The sequence below is a fragment of the Ranitomeya imitator genome, chromosome 3 (genome assembly GCF_032444005.1).
Source record: "Ranitomeya imitator isolate aRanImi1 chromosome 3, aRanImi1.pri, whole genome shotgun sequence".
NCBI lineage: Eukaryota > Metazoa > Chordata > Amphibia > Anura > Dendrobatidae > Ranitomeya > Ranitomeya imitator.
The window spans coordinates 301031087-301049573 of NC_091284.1; the positions used below are offsets into that span (position 1 = coordinate 301031087).

Here is an 18487-nt window from a genome sequence, read left to right on the forward strand (position 1 = left end):
CGGTACAAGACATCATGTTTGGGGGCCTGGAACAGAAAAAGAGAAGAGCTTTTCCTCTTAACGAAGCAATTGCAGCCTTAATTAAGAAAGAATGGAAGAAGCCCATGAGAAAGACTCTCTTAACTCCAAAAAGGAAATACCCCTTCGAGGAGGAATCCTGCTCCTTTTGGGAGAAGGCCCCCAAATTAGACGTAGCAATTGCTAAAGCCTCAAAAAAATTTGCCCTCCCGTTTCAGGACATGGGGGTCCTAAAAGACCCTATGGACAAGAAGGCAGACGCCTTTCTCAAAGGCTCCTGGGAGGCAGCGGGAGGAGGCCTGAAGCCGGCAGTAGCAGCAGCATGTACTTCACGCTCCCTGATGATTTGGCTGAACCAACTAGAGGGTCAATTAAAGGGGAAAACTTCCCGGGACTCAATGCTGAATACATTACCAGTAATGAGGGGGGCCGCGGCTTTTCTAGCTGACGCCTTGGCCGACTCCATCAGGCTATCCGCCAGAGCAGCAGTGTTTGCTAATGCGGCCAGGCGCGCCCTCTGGCTTAAGAATTGGCCAGGCGACCTGCAAACGAAAACAAAACCGTGTACCATCCCCTGCGAAGGAGAATTTCTGTTCGGTTCTACCTTAGACGACATCTTGGAAAAAGCAGGGGAAAAGAAAAAGTCCTTCCCCTCTCTGGGTCTCCCCTCTTATAGGAAGCCCTTTCGGAACAAGAGGTTTTTCCGTAAGAACCCAGGGAGAGGCCAGGGGAAATGGGAAGATAAGAAGAACAAAAATAAGGGGTTTATCTTTAACAAAAGCCTCAATGACAACAAAAAACCTTCACAATGAAGGTTCGCCCCAGGTGGGAGGGAGATTATCTCTCTTTCTCCCAGCCTGGGAAAAGATTACCTCCAGTCAATGGATACTAAACATCATAGAATCAGGACTGAGATTAACATTCAAGAGGTGCCCTCGTCCCTCTTTCAAGATAACATCCACAAGATCCTCGGCAGAAGAGGAGTTGACACTAGAAAACGAGGTTGTCGGGGTTGGTAAAAAAACGAGTACTCCTGGAAGTTGCCCCTCAAGAAAGAGGGCAAGGGTACTATTCCCCTCTATTCCTGAGAAAGAAGCCAGATGGTTCCTTCAGGACCATTATCAATTTGAAAAACCTAAACAACTACCTAGAGGTTCCAAGCATTCAAGATGGAAACGATAAAATCATCTATCAAAATGCTGTTTCCTCAATGCTTCATGGTGGTCCTGGACCTGAAGGACGCATATTATCACGTCCCAATACACAAGGATCACCAAAGATTCCTCAGAATGGCGGTCCACATCAAGGGAGTCCTAAGCCACTTCCAGTTCTCAGCTCTACCATTTGGCCTAGCAATAGCCCCAAGGGTTTTTACAAAGCTGGTCGCGGAGGTAATGGCTCACCTCAGGGAAGAAAACACCCTGATCGTACCATATCTGGACGATTTCCTGGTGATAGGCTCCTCCCCGCAACATTGCAAGAGTCAACTAGATTTAGTGATCCATTCTCTAAAGGATCTGGGTTGGCTAATAAACCTAGAAAAATCCAGACTGGTGCCTTCTCAGGTTCAGGAGTACCTAGGTCTCACGCTAGACTCCAAAAAAATGGAATGTCGGCTCCCAGAGAGCAAAATACAAAAGATAAAAAGTTTAGTGTTAAAAGTACAATCTCTTCCCCACATAACACTCCGTCAGGGCATGTCCCTATTAGGCTCTATGACCTCTTGCATCCCTGCGGTCCAGTGGGCCCAACTACATTCAAGAGATCTCCAATGGCAGCTTCTGTCAGAGCAAATCCTTCTAGGAGGGCATTTAGACGGGCGGTTAACATTATCTCCTCGCACCAATCACTCTCTGACTTGGTGGTCGTTGCAGGAAAATCTTTCCCAGGGAGTCCCATGGGTAATCCCGATCTCGAAAGGTCCTAACTACGGAAGCAAGCCCCTCAGGGTGGGGGGCTCATCTGGGCGACCTAGTAGCCCAGGGCATTTGGTCTCCGTCCCTTGCAAACAATTCCTCCAATATGAAGGAACTCCTGGCGGTAAAACTTGCCCTTCAGGAATTCTTGGGAGTCCTTCAATCTCACCATGTAAGGGTGATGTCGGACAATCGGGTGGTAGTATCTTGCCTAAATCACCAGGGGGGTACCCGTTCCAAAAATCTAATGGAAGTGACCAACTCGATCCTTCAAATAGCCGAGAGCAACCTTCTATCCCTGACAAGCCTGCACATAAAGGGAGTAGACAATTACAAGGCAGACTTCCTCAGCCGGTCCAGCCTAAAACAGGGGGAATGGGAACTAAATCCAGTGATATTTACCCAGATCACACAAAAATGGGGTGTTCCCAAAATAGACCTCTTTGCGAGCCATTTAAACAAAAAAGTAGCCTCCTTTTGCTCCCTATCTCCCCTGGGGAACCCAGTAGCTGTGGACGCTTTCCTGATTTCTTGGGGTCACCATCTGGTCTATGCCTTCCCTCCTCTCATTCTGATTCCAGCAGTGCTGAGGAAGATTCGGGAGGACGGTGCGTTGGTCATCTTAATTGCCCCGTTCTGGCCTTGGTTCTCATGGATGAGGAAGATGTCAATATCCGACCCTTGGGTATTACCAGACCTCCAGGATCTGTTGTCACAGGGCCCAGTCTGTCATCCACGGGTCAAGAACTTGCACTTGACAGCTTGGCTCTTGAGAGGAAAATATTAGAAAGCAGAGGGTTCTCTCCGGGGTTAATCTCAACTCTGTTAAAAAGTAGGAAGCCGGTTACAACAAAACAGTATGGCAAAATATGGAAAAAGTTTTTCTTCTTCAGGTGCAAAAATAGGGAAAGAGATTCCCTTTAATTCCATATTAGAGTTCCTACAAAACGGGTTGGAGATGGGTTTAGCCACTAGTACCCTAAAAGTTCACGTGGCGGCATTGGGAGCCCTATTCAATTTTGACTTAGCTTCAAATAGGTGGGTCTCTAGATTCATCAGGGCGGCAGGAAGATCGAGGCCTCTTCCAGTAAAAGTGGTTCCTCAATGGGACTTAAACTTGGTCCTTAAAGCCCTGACTAGTCCTCCATTCGAACCATTACACGAATCTACAATAAAAACCCTATCTCTCAAAACAGCTCTATTAGTCGCCCTCACTTCTGCCCGTAGGGTTAGCGACTTACAGGCTCTCTCAGCCAACCCTCCTCACACACAATTTCTAGAGGATAGGGTCGTTTTAAAAACAGACCCAGCATATCTCCCGAAAGTGGCTTCAAAATTTCACAGGTCTCAAGAGATATCTCTCCCCTCCTTCTGTCCCAATCCTAAAAACAAGGAGGAACAAACATTACATACACTAGATGTAAGAAGATGTCTCTTACATTACCTAGAAGTCACTAGAGAGAGTAGGGAGGATTCCTCTCTGTGTTTCCAGGGTCCCCGGAAGGGGAAAAAAGCATCTAAAGCCACCATAGCAAGATGGATCACAGACGCCATCAGTCTCTCATACACGGCAAGTGGGATGTCCGTTCCCGGGGAGGTTAAGGCTCACTCAACAAGGGCAGTAGCAACTTCCTGGGCGGAGAAGGCCGGAGCTTCCATTGACCAGATATGTAGAGCTGCTACCTGGTCCTCACCATCAACATTCTATAGGCACTATAGATTGGACCTAATCTCCTCTTCAGACCTTACTTTCGGTAAAAGGGTTCTGGAGGCGGTGGTCCCTCCCTGAATGTACTATCTATGCAATTCTCTCCGTGGTGCCGTAATGGGCGGTCAGAGAAAAATATAGTTCTTACCGATAACGGTATTTCTCTGAGCCCATGACTGCACCCGTACTGTTATGTTTGCTAATGACAGGTGTTATGAAGGCAATCCAGAAACGCAGTGTGCTTAGCGATCAGAGCGCACACAGTGATCTGAAAAATACCCAAAAATACAAGAACGAGCTCTGAGACGTGGAAACTCTGTAGACTGCACACCTGATCCTATCCTAAACACAACTAAAAGCGGCTGTGGATTGCGCCTAACAACTACCTAGGCAACTCGGCACAGCCTAAGAAACTAGCTAGCCTGAAGATAGAAAAATAGGCCTGACTTGCCCCAGAGGAATTCCCCAAAGGAAAAGGCAGCCCCCCACATATAATGACTGTGAGTAAGATGAAAAGACAAAACGTAGGGATGAAATAGATTCAGCAAAGTGGGGCCCGATATTCTAGGACAGAGCGAGGACAGTAAAGCGAACTTTGCAGTCTACAAAAAACCCTAAAGCAAAACCACGCAAAGGGGGCAAAAAAAACCCACCGTGCCGAACTAACGGCACGGCGGTACACCCTTTGCATCTCAGAGCTTCCAGCAAAACAAAAGACAAGCTGGACAGAAAAAAGGCAACAAAAAAGCAAAAAGCACTTAGCTATACAGAGCAGCAGGTCACAGGAACAATCAGGAGAAGCTCAGATCCAACACTGAAACATTGATAAGGAGCAAGGATAGCCGCATCAGGCGGAGTTAAGTAATGAAGCAGTTAACGAGCTCACCAGAACACCTGAGGGAGGAAGCTCAGAAGCTGCAGTACCACTTGTGACCACAGGAGTGAATTCAGCCACAGAATTCACAACACCGTACATTCCCTCCCTTCACTTATGGGTGCACACATTAAAAGAGTGCCATAGTCTATTTATAGTCTATTTATAGTTTAAAGTCACGCGGTATCTTATTATGCTAAACAGTTAAAATTTACAAATGTCTTAGTAGTCTCCCATCGTTCTCTATGTAAACAACTGATGCAGGAGAGTGGTACCGCCTTTTTATCCATAGGTTTCCTGTCCTTGGTGGGCGGATCCCCTCTCTCCGTGGTGCCATCATGGGCTCAGAGAAATACCGTTATCGGTAAGAACTATATTTTTTGCGGGCCGTATTGCCACAATTTGCAAGGTCTGCCGCAATAACGGACCACAAAAAATTTGTGGATCGACGTTTTTAGGATTCCTAATACTATAGCAAAAGTATTGGGGGGGAAAACGGTGGTCCGCAAAACCGGAAGTCACGGCGCACCCCAAAAACAACCTACCTTTGTTTTTGCGGCTCCATTTATTTGCAATGGGGGCCGTGTCCGTAAGCCGTGAAAAAGATTGAGCAGGCTCGATCTTTTTTTCACGGCCGTAAATACGGTGCCATAGAAATCTATTGGGGCTGCAAAATCGCGGCAAGTGTAAAAGAAGCCTTAATGGCATGAAAATTCAAAGTTGGAAAATTCCAAAATTTTCACCATTTTGGCTAATTTTCCATTTTTTTCACAAATAATAACAAGTCATATCAAAGAAATGTTACCACTAACATGAAGTACGATATGTCACGAAAAAAGTGTTGGAATCGCCAGGATCGTTTGAAGTGTTCCAGGGTTATTACCTCATAATGGGACAGTGGTCAGAATTGTAAAAATTGGCTTGGTCATTAACATGCAAACCACCTTCGGGGGTAAAGGCGTTAAAATGACACTAACAAGAGAGAGAAACTGCAGCGATAATAGCACATGTAAAAGAATGCACTCGAAAACAATGAAAGACACAAGTAACCTAATTTAATGTAGGAGAAAGGAGGAGTTCAGTGATGGGAGAAAAGAAAAATAATTTTAAAACATAGCTTTTATTTTAGCCAAATAAAAAATGCTCCAGAATGGACTGAATGGCAATATGGTAGTGCAAAGATGGAGGTCTCAGATCTACAAGTTTCGACAGAATCTTATTCATGATCATGAAAGACTCTTTGGCGAAACACATACATATGAGACCACCATCTTTGCCCTACCATATTGCCAGTCAGTCCTTTTATGGAGCATTTTTTATTTGGCTAAAATAAATGCTATGTTTTAAATTTTATATATATATATATATATATATTTTATTTTCCTCGCAGAACTCCTCCTTTCTCCTATGTTTGTGCTACAGCTGCTCTGGCTCCATTCGTGTGAGGAATTGAAATCTCCATGCCCTGAAAGGCGAGCAAAGTATTTGTCCTCTTTTTTCTAATTTGCCTAATGGGTACAGAAAATCTGCCACATCAAAATCTTGTCATGGGAACGTAACTTAAATGGGTCCCCTGTTTTCAAATATTAGATAATTCTCGTTAATGAATGACTCTTTTTGCTGAAGTTCCAATTTCCAGTGCCCATCACAACATTCCATCAGCTGTTTGATGCCCGGAATTTGTTCATAGAATTTTGTGCTTTGTGACATGTCTCCTCATTCTCTACAGGTTTTACTGTGATTACTGTGACACCTACCTCACACATGATTCAGTAAGTTCTTTCATTTGTTATATGTACTACTGTTTTTATTCTTGCATATATTTTGGGTGAACAAAAATTTAATCGTCAAGGTTTGGTAAAAGATTCTACAGAACGTCACTGTCCTCTAAGTGAGCCCTGTCTCCATAGACACAAACTTCTAGATTTTTATTTTTTTTTTGTGATTTTTGAAATGTTTTCTCAGGGAACTAATTCTTATAACCAAAATGATGCAGGAAAGATATATCTTGGTACCGTGTTAGCCAGTGGATAGAAACATATTTAGAATTGAGTCCTCAGTGGTTGATACCTTTTAATGTCTAACTGAAAAGATGGTAACAAATTGCAAGCTTTTGAGACTACTCCAGTCTCTTCATTAGGCATAGACTAATATAAATTCTGTAGAATCACACAGCACAGAAAAATGCAATAGATAAGACAGGTGACGTGAATTACCATTATGTGAGTGATACAGTTAAGGCCCCTTCACACTAAGCGACGCTGCAGCGATACCGACAACGATTCGGATCGCTGCAGCGTCGCTGTTTGGTCGCTGGAGAGCTGTCACACAGACCGCTCTCCAGCGACCAACGATGCCGGTAACCAGGGTAAACATCGGGTAACTAAGCGCAGGGCCGCGCTTAGTAACCCGATGTTTACCCTGGATACCATGCTAAAAGTAAAAAAAAACAAACACTAGATACTTACCCACCGCTGTCTGTCCCCGGCGCTCTGCTTCTCTGCTCTCCTCCTGTACTGGCTGTGAGCCGGAAAGCAGAGCGGTGACGTCACCGCTCTGCTTTCCGGCTCACAGCCAGTGCAGGAGGAGAGCAGAGCACAGCGCTGGAGGACAGACAGCGGTAGGTAAGTATCTAGTGTTTGTTTTTTTTTACTTTTAGCATGGTAACCAGGGTAAACATCGGGTTACTAAGCGCGGCCCTGCGCTTAGTTACCCGATGTTTACCCTGGTTACCAGTGAAGACATCGCTGGATCGGTGTCACACACACCGATCCAGCGATGTCTCCAGGGAGTCCAGCGACCAAATAAAGTTCTGGACTTTGTTCAGCGACCAACGATCTCCCAGCAGGGGCCTGATCGTTGGTCGCTGTCACACAGAACGATTTCATTAACGATATCGTTGCTACGTCACAAATAGCAACGATATCGTTAACAATATCGTTATGTGTGAAGGTACCTTTATGCCCATAAATATTGGAACTGTTCATAGAGAAGGCGTGTGAATGTTTTATTGTCCTCTGATTGGGGTCTGGTTCTATGTTAGGATGCCCCCACACAGTCTGAGGAGCAAATTCCTTAATTGATGTAAAAAGGCATAAATCCATGCGACACATTCATTCCTGCACTGAGAGTGTCAAAGGTCATCATCGGCTTATATTCCCAGACTCTTTTGTCTCTCTGAGATTTGAAGTTAACTTTTAATACAAGTAATTTCATGTCTGTAATGCTGTGATCGGGAGACAAAAATGTATTGCCACAGGTAGATCCATTCTTTTCTCTTATTGTATGGCGATGAGAGTTCATCCTTGTTCTCAGTTTCTGCCCTGTCTCTCCTACATACAGACCCCCAGTTGGACATTTAGTACAAATAATTATGTCTAGAAGTGACCAGGGCTGTGGAGTCGGTAAGCCACAGTTGCGACTCCGACTCCTGGATTTTATCAGGTTCCGACTCCGGCTCCGACTCCTTCATAAATGGCCAATTCGTAACAATAAATGTACTGTTGTCAAATATTAACATCGTGCTTATTCAGTTTCTCACTATCATATAAGTAATCAGACCACTTAGAGCAAAAACTATATTTATTAGAATACAATTAGAATATAGCAAATAACTTTTATAAACTTTTCTAAACTCTTGTAAGTAAATATGCAATAAACACTGTTATGCAGTTAATAAGAAGAAATCTATAAATTTGTCCTCAGAAAAAGTATTGCCTCTGTCAGATCCTTCTTCATGGATGCCCTCAAATCTGATCTAATTATTTTGAGAGCAGAGAACAACCTCTCTACACTCACTTGGGTTGGTGGCAAAGCAGTAACCACTCTAGCAACATCTCTGACAATGTCAGGATACAGAGGAATCGCTTGTTGCACCGTTATTTTTAATGAACGGTCAAATTTCTCAATTTTACCCTTCGCCATGACAGCACCCACTGGAGAGATAGGGATCCACCCCAAGGAACAGGAAACCTACAGAGAAAAAAAGAGGCGGTCCCCCTCTCCTCCTCAGTTTAGGTTTCCTGTTCCCAGGGGACAGGATCTCTGGATTCTACCGAGAACCATACCTGGGCCAGGGCATCCGCCTGTGTGGTCTCTGCGGGAACGGCAGGGGATGCAGTCCAGAAGCAGCGTCGGGGGAGACTCCGTTTGACAGCTCCCCCCTCGTCTGTCCGGCATGTGGGATGGCTGGGTCCGGAAGAGGCCGCCGATCTCACGGAGCAATGCTGCAGGTGTGCGGCCTGGAAGGAGGCTCCGGACGCGGACCGGCATATAGAGGTCCGGGATCTGTGGCACTGCGGCAGTCGGTACACCTCTCCATAGCGCGGGCCGAGGTAAGATCGCGCATGCGCAGAGCGGTGTAGAAATCCCCATACTCACCTGGAAGTGTTGGTAGCACTTCTGGGTCACTCACACAGCGGTGAGGGAAAGTGCGGTTTCGCGCACGCGCAGTACACCGATGTGAGAGAAAAAAACCAGACCGGATCTCTGCCTATAAAAGGGGGATGGTTGCGAGCGCACAGGCGATGCAACATGTCATCCCCAGGCAAGACGGTGGACCAAGCAGGTGATCCAACCAGCAGGAGGTCCTCAGATGCCAGCCGTACGAGCGATGCCACAGATTCAAGATCCAGGAAGACGCTTCGGCCACCTGATCCGGTACCGTACAGCTTCACTGGGTGAGTATAAAACCCTCTGCCTATAAAGTTGACACTCTTTTCCACAATATCTTCTTCACCCAGGCCAAAAAGAAACAAAAATCTAAACACAAACTGTGCATTATGTGAAGAAACCTCTGCCAGATTCCCACCCTAAAAAGCTCTGCAACCAATGTATTACTGAAACCATGCAGAGTCCATCTATGTCTGTTACAGATATACGGGCCATAATCATGGAAGAGTTACAGGTCATTACACAAGCCAGTGCACCCCCTAAGAAATCCAGTAAAGAGAAGACAGTATCCGGCTCTGAGTCCGATGATGAAGGCGTCATCCACTCAGACTCCTCGCATACGTCATCCTCTTCTTCAGCACAATCTGACATTGAAGGTCGGGCTTGTTTTCCCCTTGATGGGGTTGACAACCTAGTAAAATCCATCAGGAATACAATAGGTTGTGAGGATACAAAAGACGACCAAAAAGCACAAGACATCATGTTTGCAGGGTTAGCAGAGAGGAAAAGAAGAGCCTTTCCAGTAATTCCTGCTGTTAAGGCATTGATAAAAAAGGAGTGGGAAAAACAGGACCAGAGAGGTTTTCTCCCGTCAGCCTCCAAAAGGAAGTACCCCTTTAGTGACGATGAGCTAATATCATGGACTAAGATTCCTAAAATGGACGCAGCAGTCGCCTCCACTTCAAAACAATCAGCTTTACCAGTCGAAGATCCAGGCCTACTCTCTGATCCTCTAGATCGGAAAGCGGAATCGTCATTGAAAAGATCATGGGAAGCTTCCACGGGCATATTCAAACCAACAATTGCCAGCACGTGCACGGCTAGATCCATGCTTGTTTGGATTGATCAGTTAGATCAACAGGTCGAACAGGGAGTCTCTAGGCAAAAATTGCGGGATGCAATACCATTAATTAGAGGAGCAGCGGCATTCATGGCCAATGCGTCAGCTGACTCTCTACGCCTCGCAGTAAGATCGGCAGGTCTAGTAAATAATGCCAGACGTGCGTTGTGGATGAAGAGCTGGAAGGGGGATACACAATCGAAGGCTAAGATCTGTGCTATTCCATGTGAGGGTGAGTTTCTATTTGGAGGAGATCCTCAAAAAAGCAATAGAGAGGAAAAAAGCATTCCCTGACCCCTCAATTCCTTTCTATAGGAAAACCCTTAGGAGGAGACCGTTCGGAAAGAGAACGCAAAATGAAAGACCGTCGCGGTGGGCCACAAGAGAGGGAAAACAGAGTGGCACTATGTTTAAAGGCCGCCCCTTCCGTAGAGACAATAAATATTAAGGCACCAGTCACCCCAGTAGGGGGTAGGTTCAAATTTTTCTTTCCCCAATGGCAAAAGATTACGTCAAATTCCTGGGTTCTAAATATTATTAACCCCTTCATGACCCAGCCTATTTTGACCTTAAAGACCTTGCCGTTTTTTGCAATTCTGACCAGTGTCCCTTTATGAGGTAATAACTCAGGAACGCTTCAACGGATCCTAGCGGTTCTGAGATTGTTTTTTCGTGACATATTGGGCTTCATGTTAGTGGTAAATTTAGGTCAATAAATTCTGCGTTTATTTGTGATAAAAACGGAAATTTGGCGAAAATTTTGAAAATTTCGCAATTTTCACATTTTGAATTTTTATTCTGTTAAACCAGAGAGATATGTGACACAAAATAGTTAATAAATAACATTTCCCACATGTTTACTTTACATCCGCACAATTTTGGAAACAAAATTTTTTTTTTGTTAGGAAGTTATAAGGGTTAAAATTTGACCAGCGATTTGTCATTTTTACAACGAAATTTACAAAACCATTTTTTTTAGGGACCACCTCACATTTGAAGTCAGTTTGAGGGGTCTATATGGCTGAAAATACCCAAAAGTGACACCATTCTAAAAACTGCACCCCTCAAGGTACTCAAAACCACATTCAAGAAGTTTATTAACCCTTCAGGTGCTTCACAGCAGCAGAAGCAACATGGAAGGAAAAAATGAACATTTAACTTTTTAGTCACAAAAATTATCTTTCAGCAACAATTTTTTTATTTTCCCAATGGTAAAAGGAGAAACTGAACCACGAAAGTTGTTGTCCAATTTGTCCTGAGTACGCTGATACCTCATATGTGGGGGTAAACCACTGTTTGGGCGCACGGCAGGGCTTGGAAGGGAAGGAGCGCCAATTGACTTTTTGAATCAAAAATTGGCTGCACTCTTTAGCGGACACCATGTCACGTTTGGAGAGCCCCCGTGTGCCTAAAAATTGGAGCTCCCCCACAAGTGACCCCATTTTGGAAACTAGACGCCCCAAGGAACTTATCTAGATGCATAGTGAGCACTTTGAACCCCCAGGTGCTTCACAAATTCATCCGTAAAAATGAAAAAGTACTTTTTTTCACAAAAAAATTCTTTTAGCCTCAATTTTTTCATTTTCACATGGGCAACAGGACAAAATGGATCCTAAAATGTGTTGGGCAATTTCTCCTGAGTACGCCGATACCTCATATGTGGGGGTAAACCACTGTTTGGGCACATGGTAAGGCTCGGAAGGGAAGGAGCGCCATTTGACTTTTTGAATGAAAAATTATTTCCATCGTTAGCGGACACCATGTCGCGTTTGGAGAGCTCCTGTGTGCCTAAACATTGGCGCTCCCCCACAAGTGACCCCATTTTGGAAACTAGACCCCCAAAGGAACTAATCTAGATGTGTGGTGAGGACTTTGAACCCCCAAGTGCTTCACAGAAGTTTATAACGCAGAGCCATGAAAATAAAAAAAAAAAAATTATTTTCTCAAAAATGATCTTTTAGCCTGCAATTTTTTATTTTACAAAGGGTAACAGGAGAAATTTGACCCCAAAAGTTGTTGTCCAGTTTCTCCTGAGTACGCTGATACCCCATATTTGGGGGTAAACCACTGTTTGGGCACATGCCGGGGCTCGGAAGTGAAGTAGTGACGTTTTGAAATGCAGACTTTGATGGAATGCTCTGCGGGTGTCACGTTGCGTTTGCAGAGCCCCTGATGTGCCTAAACAGTAGAAACCCCCCACAAGTGACCCCATTTTGGAAACTAGACCCCCAAAGGAACTAATCTAGATGTGTGGTGAGCACTTTGAACCCCCAAGTGCTTCATAGAAGTTTATAATGCAGAGCCGTGAAAATAAAAAATCATTTTTCTTTCCTCAAAAATGATGTTTTAGCAAGCATTTCTTTATTTTCACAAGGGTAACAGGAGAAATTGGACCCCAGTAATTGTTGCGCAGTTTGTCCTGAGTATGCTGGTACCCCATATGTGGGGGTAAACCACTGTTTAAGTGCACGTCGGGGCTCGGAAGTGAGGGAGCACCATTTGACTTTTTGAATACAAGATTGGCTGGAATCAATGGTGGCGCCATGTTGCGTTTGGAGACCCCCTGATGTGCCTAAACAGTGGAAACCCCTCAATTCTAACTCCAACACACCCCTAACCCTTATCCCAACTGTAGCCGTAACCCTAATCACAACCCTAACCCCAACACACCCGTAACCCCAACCCTAATTCCAACCCAACCCTAGCCCTAAGGCTATGTGCCAACGTTGCGGATTCGTGTGAGATTTTTCAGCACCATTTTTGAAAAATCCGCGGGTAAAAGGCACTGCGTTTTACCTGCGGATTTACCGCGGATTGCCAGTGTTTTTTGTGCGGATTTCACCTGCGGATTCCTATTGAGGAACAGGTGTAAAACGCTGCGGAATCCGCACAAAGAATTGACATGCTGCGGAAAATACAACGCAGCGTTCCCGCGCGGTATTTTCCGCACCATGGGCACAGCGGATTTGTTTTTTCATATGTTTACATGGTACTGTACACCTGATGGAACACTGCTGCGAATCCGCAGCCAAATCAACACCGCGTGCACATAGCCTAATTCTGAAGGTATGTGCACACGCTGCGGAAAACACTGCAGATCCGCAGCAAAATCCGCACCGTGTGCACATAGCCTAATTCTGAAGGTATGTGCACACGCTGCGGATCCGCAGCAGTTTCCCATGAGTTTACAGTTCAATGCAAACCTATGGAAAACAAAAATCGCTGTACACATGCTGCAGAAAAACTGCACGGAAACGCAGCGGTTTACATTCCGCAGCATGTCACTTCTTTCTGCGGATTCCGCAGCGGTTTTACAACTGCTCAAATAGAAAATCGCTGTTGTAAAACCGCATTGAAATGCGCAGAAAAAACATGGTAAATCCGCCATAAATCCGCAGCGGTTTAGCACTGCGGATTTATCAAATCCGCAGAGGACCAGAATATGTGTGCCCATTCCTACCCCTAACCCTACCCCTACCCCTAACCCTAACCCTAACCCTAGTTCTTACCCCAACCTTAGTGGGAAAAAAAAAAAATTATTTTATTATTCGGCGGGCGCACTGCACATGCGCCCGCCATTTTGGAAGATGGCGGCGCCCAGGAAAGAAGACGGACGGTCCCCGGGAGGCCAGGTAAGTATAAGGGGGGGGAGATCAGGGCACGGGGGGGTGGATTGGAGCACGGAGTGGGGGATCGCTGTGCGGGCGGGTGGATCGGAGCACGGGGGGGGGCATCGCTGTGCGGGGGGTGGGATCGGAGTGCGGGGGGGTTTGTTTGGAGCACGGGGGGTGTGATTGGAGCACGGGGGGAGCGGAGCACAGGACCGAGGGGAGCGGACCACAGATCGGGGGGCTGGGGGGGCGATCGGAGGAGTGGGGTGGGTGCACATTAGTGTGTCCAGCCATGGCCGATGATATTACAGCATCGGCCATGGCTGGATTGTAATATTTCACCATTTTTTTAGGTGAAATATTACAAATCGCTCTGATTGGCAGTTTCACTTTCAACAGCCAATCAGAGCGATCGTAGCCACGAGGGGGTGAAGCCACCCCCCCTGGGCTAAACTACCACTCCCCCTGTCCCTGCAGATCGGGTGAAATGGGAGTTAACCCTTTCACCCGATCTGCAGGGACGCGATCTTTCCATGACGCATATGCTGCGTCATGGGTCGGAATGGCACCGACTTTCATGACGCAGCGTATGCGTCAAAGGTCGGGAAGGGGTTAAAGAAGGAATTAAAATAGAATTCCTCCAAATTCCCCATGATTCTTTTAACAGCCCTTACCTCACCAATACAACAAAGGGCCCTTGAACTGGAAATCCAAAGTCTTATAAATAAAAATGTCTTAGTTAGGGTACCAAAGGGACAAGAGGATAGAGGGTTCTACTCTGTTATTTTTAATCCCTAAAACCGATGGTTAATTTCGAACAATTATAAATCTTTAAAAAAAAACTCAATACGTTTATTAAAAATTATACGTTTAAAATAGAATCTATTAGATCTGCCATTAAGCTCCTTTATCCAAATTGTAAAATGGGCGGCATTGATTTAAAAGATGGCTACTACCATTTCCCTATTCATAACAGATATCAAAAATACTTAATTGGCAGTAACTCTTGAGGGGGAGATTCATCATTTCCAGTACACGGCCATTCCCTTTGGTCTCTCCACAGCACCAAGAATCTTCACCAAAGTAATGTTAGAGGTGATGGCCTACCTTCGCCAAAAGGACACTTTAATCATCCCCTATTTAGATGATTTTTTTAGTTGTAGGAAATTCGTCCCTTCAGTGTGCTGAACGTTTAGCTGACAATGTCTCGTCCTTAAAAAACCTAGGCTGGATCATCAACTCCGAAAAGTCCAGACTTATCCCACTTTCTCTCCAGACATTTTTAGGGTTCAATCTAGATTCCACAAAACAAAAATGTCTACTCCCACAAGTAAAAATATCTCTAATAGAGGGGAAAGTAGCGGCTGCCATTCAAAAACCCCGAATGTCCCTGAGGGCAGGAATGTCCCTATTAGGATCCCTTTCCTCCTGTACTCCAGCCGTCCAGTGGGCACAACTTCATACCCGAACATTGCAACGCCAAATACTTCGGGAACAGAGAAAATTCCTAGTGCACCTCGAATCAAAAATAACGTTATCAGAGGAGGTCTTAACTTCCTTGGTGTGGTGGCTAGATAATAAGAACTTAACGGGGGGTGTCCCTTGGGTGATAACACCATCCCACACGGTAACTACTGATGCTAGTCCCCACGGATGGGGCGCATCCATGGGGGATAAATTCTGCCAGGGAATATGGAATAAAGATGAGATTTTATATTCTTCAAATTTAAGAGTTGAATGCAGTAAACTATGCACTGCGTCAATTTCTCCCACAGCTACGAGGAAATCATGTCAGAATCTGTTCAGACAACACTACGACGGTGGCGTATTTAAACAAACAAGGCGGCACTCGATCAGACGCTCTAATGTCTTCCGCAAAGAATACCTTGGTCCTGGCAGAAAAGCATCTGTTGTCCCTCTCTGCGGTCCACATCAAAGGAGAGGGCAATCAACAGGCAGACTTTCTAAGTCGATGTAGAAGTAAGGAGAATGGTGTCTAAATCCTCACATCTTCCACAAAGTAACATTATTATGGGGCAGGCCCCAGATAGACCTGTTTGCTACGAAACAGAGCAGACAAGTACAGAAATTTGCATCTCGGTCCCATGCAGACCACCCGGACATTCTAGATGCTCTTCAAATACCCTGGCAATTCAAGCTGGCATATGCCTTCCCTCTGATAATTCTGCTTCCACAAGTAATACGGAAGATCAGGGAAGAACAGGCCAGGATAATATTGATAGCACCATTCTGGCCCAAAAGACCATGGTTCTCGTGCCTACAATCGATGTCGGTGACAGATCCATGGGTCCTTCCCTCAATCCCAGACCTACTCTCTCAGGGACCTTTCTTCTGGACTGCCTCCACTTGACGGCCTGGAATTTGAAAGGCAGATATTAAATTCCAGGGGTTTTTCAAAAGGCCTAATTGATACACTCCTGCTTAGCAGGAAACCATCTACTACAAAAATTTATACTAAAATATGGAAGACGTTCCTTGAGTTCCATACAGGCTCAAACCCCCCTGAAGTTCCAATAAAATCTATACTAGAATTTCTACAGAAAGGGAAAGAGTTAGGTCTGTCGGTTAATACTCTAAAGGTCCAGTTGTCCGCTCTGGGTGCCCTCTATGGCCATAATATTGCTGGTAATAAATAGGTATCCCGCTTCATCACGGCCTGTGAACGAGTTACTCATGTCCACATACCTAGAGTAGCTCCTTGGGACCTAAACCTAGTCCTAGACTCTCTAACAGAACCTCCGTTTGAGCCTATAGATACAGCATCTCTAAAACACTTGTCGCTAAAAACAGCCTTCTTAGTAGTCTTAACATCAGCTAGAAGAGTCAGTGACATTCAGGCCTTGTCGATAGATCAACCTTACCTTCTCACATTTCATGACAGACTAGTTTTAAATCCAGACCACTTATACCTTCCTAAGGTAGCAGGGAAATTCCACAGGTCACAAGAAATACACCTTCTTACTTTCTTTAAAGACCCCTCTACTCCTGAAGAACAAAAATTTCACACACTAGATGTCAGGAGAGCAGTTTTTCAATATATTGAAAGAACTAGTAGTTGGAGGCAGAGTAGGGCTCTGTTCATATCCTTCCAGGGCAAAAAGAAAGGGTATGGAGTCACAAGAGCAACATTATCCAGGTGGATAAGGGACGCTATCTGGTTGGCCTATTCCATGAAAAATGAGGAACCTCCGGAAGGCATCAAAGCACATTCCACCAGAGCTATGGCTTCTTCCTGGGCCGAAAAAGGGAACGTTCCAATTAAGGACATATGTAAGGCTGCAACTTGGTTGGCTCCTTCCACTTTCTATAATCACTACAGGCTTGATCTTTCATCAGACTCTGACCTACACTTTGGCAGGACTATCCTCATCACGGTGGTCCCCCCCCTTCCTAGGTGTTGGTCTCTGGAAATCTCTCCAGTGGGTGCTGTCATGGCGAAGGGTAAATAACCGGATTACTTACGGTAATGCTCTTTTAATGAGTCCATGACAGCACCCAGTCACATCCCTCCCTAATAAATAAAAGCCAATGTAATTACTTCTATGAAGTTTATAACCTTATGATATATCGTAATATTTGACTAATACTGGCGGTCCTCCGGGTACTCTGAAATTAAACTGAGGTTTCCTCAGTTCTCTGTAGGTTTTCTGTTCCTTGGGGCGGCTATCTCTCCAGTGGGTGCTATCATGGACTCATTTAGGCTACGTTCACACTAGCGTTCCGCTAGTGTGCGTCGCCTTAGCGTCGGGCGACGCACGCGTCATGCGCCCCTATGTTTAACATGGGGGACGCATGCGTTTTTGTGTGTTGCGTTTTGCAACACTTGCGTCTTTTTTGCCGCTAGCGTCGGACCAAGAAAACGCAACAAGTTGCATTTTTCTTGCGTCCGATTTTCGGCAAAAAACGACGCACGCGTCGCAAAATGCAGCGTTTTTGCGTGCGTTTTGCCACTTTTTTTGTGCGTCGTGCGTTGCGTCGCCGACGCAGCAGCGCGCAACGCTAGTCTGAACGTAGCCTAAAAGAGCATTACCATAAGTAATACGGTTATTTTTAGTGCACATGAAAAATTCTGCTGAAATGTACTGGCTGTGTTCTTTGATGGGGATGACTCTTCTATGCGGGAACACTTTGCACGGTCCTTGTGATCCAAATATTTTTCGAAATTAAATTGTTATTCCTTATATACTCACAGTTAACTGATGCAAAGTTTGTTGAAAGGATAATACTTCTTACAGTCTTCCTCTTCTGAGTAGCAGCTGTGAGATGCTTGGAAGACTCACACTAAACATCTAGTCTAGAGGAGAAGCTTTACTACTAAGAATTTGCAACACATTTTCACTTTCAGTTTCATACATTGTAAGTAGGGGGGTTGGGGCAGCATGAGGTTAACCAAGTATAAGATTAGATAAGGGCAGTGGAGAACAGTGACACACAAGAAGTAAGAAATGTCTCTATCTCCAGCAGAACTGCTTATCACTGTTGTTCATAGTTTGATAGAACATATATATTTGAGTAAGGGTACCGTCGCACAGTGGCATTTTGATCGCTACGACGGCACGATCCGTGACGTTCCAGCGATATATCCGTGACGTTCCAGCGATCTCGCTGTGTCTGACACGCTCCTGCGATCAGGGACCCCGCTGAAAATCGTACGTCGTAGCAGATCGTTTGAAACTTTCGTCGTCTAGTGTCCCGCTGTGGCGGCATGATCGCATGGTGTAACAAAGGTGTGCACGATATTGTATACGATGTGCGCATAGTAACCAACGGCTTCTACATTGCACATACGTCATGAAATTATCGCTCCAGCTTCGTACATTGCAAAGT

At 45.2% G+C, this 18487-nt stretch overlaps 1 protein-coding gene across 1 annotated transcript in view; it reads left to right on the forward strand.

Moving 5' to 3' along the window:
* SNRPC (small nuclear ribonucleoprotein polypeptide C) overlaps positions 1–18487 on the forward strand; it is a 68181-nt gene that overhangs the window by 4274 nt on the left and 45420 nt on the right. The window contains exon 2 of the mRNA XM_069756568.1: positions 6246–6288. Coding sequence (XP_069612669.1) covers positions 6246–6288 — 43 coding nt within the window. The remainder of the gene's footprint in view (positions 1–6245; positions 6289–18487) is intronic.